Genomic DNA, 4,669 nt, shown 5'->3' with positions numbered 1-4,669 from the left:
GAGCTATTAATACAAATGCCTTCTTGTTCTCATAGTGAAAGCTAATGCATTTGGCATTACACCGATCACCTTGCTTGCTTTCTCTGATCATGGGTTAAACCAAGCCACTCAGAGGCTCCTCAAGAACACAGTATGAATGGGCGTGATGACCACCCCGATGGTGTGTTTGGTCCACTAGGCTTGTGGACAGTGGTTTTCGGCGACCAGTGTAGACCTGTGATGGCTGGGCAAATGGCAACAAGGAGGTAGATGACAGACTTAAGACACACTGGAATAGTGAGCAGGAGTTAGCATGTGAGCAGAAGCTGCTGAAAAAGGACATGGGATAAAGCATAGACAGCCATATATAAACACAGCCATATGTAAATGTGGTCCTTACAAATAAAAATGTGAAACAAAATAAAATAAATAAAATCACAATGATGCCCATACATTGGAAATCCCATGGGAAGTGATACATACATGTAACATAATGTATTCAGAACCCATCCATAGCAAAAGTACAGGTGCATTCAGCTAGTTATACTGCAGTCTAAAACCAGAGAGACCATCATTTTACCTCAGGCTATAAAAATGTTGAGAGTTTTGATGCATTGTCTGACAGAGAAGTCCTTTGAAAAGCTTGTGTCGGTTTCCAGTATAGTAGTACGTTCACCAAAGGAATGTCTCTGTTTTGTCTGAGTGTTATTTCAGAGCAAAACCCCTTCCGCACTGAGAGACAGAAGTATCTCGCTCCTCTGCCTGCTGCTGGTTTGAAACACTAGTTTGGCATGGAGCTGCCCTGCTTTAAGAAATCTGCACAGCCATGGGGGACACCCCTGGAATGCAGTAGCTCCTGACGAGACACTTTGCTCCATGCTTTTTTCCCCCCTCTCTCGTCTGCAAGGAAAGCCGTTCTCTGTCCTCCTACATATGCCCATGTTTTGTCGCCCCTTGGTGGAGCTCACCCGTAGAGGAAAACAAAAACAGAAAAGGAAAAAGGAAAAGCAAAGGTAGGATCAAATGAAAGTTAAAAGATCAGCCCTTAAGCATCTTTTCCCAGCTAATCCTTCGAGTTAGCACTATGGCTAATGTGCTAACAGCTAACACATCTCTGGACCCTGGGTCCCTCCTCACACAGCGCTAAATGATTGGGCCTGTTCTCCATGACACCCTAAAGCACAAAGTGTCATCTGAGATATCTATATATTTACATATACATATATGAACAACCCAACTGAACAACAATATGCATCTACACTAACTGTGGGATGTGTGTTTGTGAGCGTGTGACTGTGTAAATGATCAATAAGCCCTTTACGCGATGCCATGTACGAGATGAAGGGGGGAAAGAGCGTGGTGCTGTTCTGTCATGTCTCAAAGGGGCATTAAGCGTTGACCTCAGACTTTACACAGAATTGACAAGCTTTACTGCCTCTGGAAAGTTCCATTGTTTCAGTTCCAGCGGACGGCTTCACGACTGCCATCTATGATTACCATAGGGATTATCAAAAGAATCAAGGCCATGTTTTTTCTAAACATTGACATAATAACATGCAACTATAGAAGAGAGAATACATATATATATTTTTTATCTTTAAGAATGCTTCTAAAGGGCTAAAACAGATGTATGGAGGTTCTGACTGCCTTGCTTATTTCAGCTTCCTGATGCTTGATGTTGCAGAGCAGGAAGTGACATCACAATGACACATATTTGTTCACACATGCATCCATTGCGAGGCTCCAAAGTTTGATAAGCTTGTTGTTGGTTCAGATTAGAAAGAAAATCTTGAATGTTTTTTTTTTTCCTTCCTTAAGTGGCTTTGAGATTTGGGAATATATATATATATATATATATATATATATATATATTGGGAATATATATATATATATATATGACATCATATCCGGTAATGACAGACCAGCCATGTTTGACAATTCTGATTTATGATAAGGAATGCAAACAAAAAGGAACTTTGTGGGCACCTGAACACACACACACACACACACACACACACACACACACACACACACACACACACACACAAATATGCACACATTCAGTTCTAGTTCCTGTTAGGTGTCCCAAGTCTCCCTTTTTGTGCAGAGACAAAAAAAGAAACCAAATAAATGCTTTTCTCCTGTCTACTGCAACCAAAATCTAAATTGTACCGACACAGTGTTCATAGAAAAGACAAAAACAACAAAAAGAAAGAAGGTGTGTGAGAGAACTCAGCTCTAGAGTGGCCTTTTTTCTTCCAGGCTGCGGTGTTGTCCCTTGCTCTTATCATTTTTTTAAGTGTTTGTCCGTGTCCAAGTTTTTTTTGTCTTATTTAAGGGTCTGTTTGTTTTGTTTGCTTGTTTGACTGTTTGCATGTCATCCTCTGTCACCCCTGCACTACATGTCCCAGAAAGCATTGCGGGTGCATGACACACTAGCCCACGACAAGCGCTGCCACAATGCCAATGATGACGATATGAGTTCTTTAGTCGTGAGGCGACGTCATTCCTCATTCGTGTTCGAGTTCTCGTCTAGATGCGAGATCGTCGGGAGGCTCAGCCCAGTGGCATTGTGGGATGCGGTGAGAGTGGCGACCGTATGGAGAAGGACCAGGACCAGCAGACAAAGTTTGAGCTTGCTGTTGCACAGTCTAGAGGCAGCCGAGGAGCTCAGCGAGGTCCTGTGCTGACAAGACGGGTGGCTTCTTTTCAACGTCCCTTCGGAGTTGTTGTCCGAGCGGATGACCCATCGTACGTCGCAGCACTCTGTCTTGGACTGGGTCTGCTGGTTCTCTGACAGCCCTGGCAGGTGACGAGCCGCATAGAGAGAGAGAGAGAGAGAGAGAGAGATGAGCAGAGGGACAAAGAGAAACACACAAATTAGCAAGAAAGACTATCAATACACTACAATATCTTTTCTACAAGTACAGCAAAAAAAAAAGCATGTGGATAAACACTTCTCAGTCCAAAACCAACATCTCAGTCCAAAACCATACAGATTGATGTCTGACTCTTCATAGGTAGAGGCTATTTCTGTCAGGATCTTACTTTGAGAAGAAGAGCATAGTCATTTCTTCAGTAGGCAAGGGCCATTCCCACTGTCAACACACATTTGTAGCATACATGGAGGCTCCTCTTGAACTATGAAAAGTGGCTCAAGAACAACCCTCCCCTGGCATTCACTCTTGTTCATTGGACTGCCAGATAATCATGGGCCACTTAAAAATTCAATGATCACCCAGTGTGCTTTATTGGTGAACTTGGTGAACACCACTTCAGCCAGCACTTTGCATTGCGCATGATAGTCTTAGACTAGACCAAGACTAAAAAAGCCAAATGCACCAAACTTTAAGATGTTTCTACACTTTCAACCATGTCGTGAGCATTTACATGGTATGATACAGCATCAAAGATTTAGTGCAGCAAAATTCAAGGTTTTAGAATTACATTCTAGGCCTTAATTTTCCAGCCACCAGAACCATACACGTAAAAATATATATGGCTCCAGCCACTGCTCCTTATGCTACCGCTTCTCCAAGCCTTCAAGCTTTGCAAAAATTCTGCTTCTCCTAAAGAGTGTTATACCAGTGTGTCCTCTCTCTTGGGTAGTAAATACTTTTGCTGAAGGCACCGAATGTTATGGTTGGTGTAGTGGTTGAGGCTACAGTGTACTTCCAAGTGTGCTGTTAAAAGAAAATCGGTTCTGTTGACAGCTCGCCGGACGTTAAAGAGATTAGAGCCTCTGGGTAATTGCAGGCTGACAGTGCAGTCAATGTTTAAGCGGTTCAGCACAAAACATGATCCCGGTCCGGCAGCAGTTTTGGTCTCTGTCAACGTAGGCTCCTTCAGGGGGGCATGCCTTCCATGGAAGCACGGCGAGGGCAGCTCAATGCACTGTGAGCGGCTCATCATAAAGCCATAGGGATTATGAAAGGTCATGGCCCTCTCACTTGCCCCTGACACATCATAAGAAACCCCGGCTGAACTATACGTCCCAAGACACCATCGCCATGAGGGGAAGTATTCGGGACAGGCGCAGGAGGCATGCAAATGTCAAATCACCAATACCACCCATGCCCACAAGGTGGCAGCAGAGGTCACACCATGGTACAGCCACAGCAGCTCAATACATGAGCCTCAGTACAGCACTGACTTCTCAGAGGTGCCAGAACAAGTCAGGGACAGGGAATGAAAGAGAAAGAGAGAGGTAGTGAGGCTTGCAAGCCCAAGGGCATTCTGTTCACCTGGGCATCTGAAACTAGGACTCCCTCCGTGAATGAGATCATCGTTGTCTGGCAATATGAACGGACATCTCTGCTGCACCTCCAGGCAGTATTGCCTGCAGGGGATCTTGTTGCTGCAGTGCATCTGTGTCGTCTGGAAGTACTGGGAGCACAGCCAGGGTTTGTAGACAGTCTGCAGAAACACAGAGAGAGAGAGAGGTAGAGAGAGGAGGGTGGATTGAGAGGAGGGAAAGAGAGAGAGAGAGAGAGAGAGAGAAAGAGAGAAAGAGAGAGCGAGAGGGTTAATGCCTGAAAAGCTGGATTTCCATTCCCATTGATTACATCACTGGTGCCGTGGAAACGCTCATCAGCTAATCCCCCCAACACCCACGCATCCTGGCAACCCAGCATCCTCCCTCTTCCTCTCATGCGTAAACACACATCCGCACGTACACACACACACACAC

The 4,669-nt window shown here is 44.8% G+C and overlaps 1 protein-coding gene across 1 annotated transcript in view; it reads right to left on the bottom strand.

Annotated features, from left to right (window-relative positions):
* Positions 1 to 1,823: 1,823 nt before the first annotated feature.
* Positions 1,824 to 4,669, bottom strand: part of LOC105893007 (transmembrane protein FAM155A) — a 109,716-nt gene continuing 106,870 nt past the window's right edge. The window contains exons 2-3 of the mRNA XM_012819348.3: positions 4,224 to 4,395; positions 1,824 to 2,781 (exon numbers count right to left, since the gene is read on the bottom strand). Of these exons, the coding sequence (XP_012674802.1) occupies positions 2,483 to 2,781; positions 4,224 to 4,395 (471 nt within the window). The 3' untranslated portion in view covers positions 1,824 to 2,482. The remainder of the gene's footprint in view (positions 2,782 to 4,223; positions 4,396 to 4,669) is intronic.

This window comes from Clupea harengus, chromosome 2, assembly GCF_900700415.2.
Source record: "Clupea harengus chromosome 2, Ch_v2.0.2, whole genome shotgun sequence".
Classification (NCBI taxonomy): domain Eukaryota; kingdom Metazoa; phylum Chordata; class Actinopteri; order Clupeiformes; family Clupeidae; genus Clupea; species Clupea harengus.
This window is presented reverse-complemented; position numbering and strand designations above follow the sequence as displayed.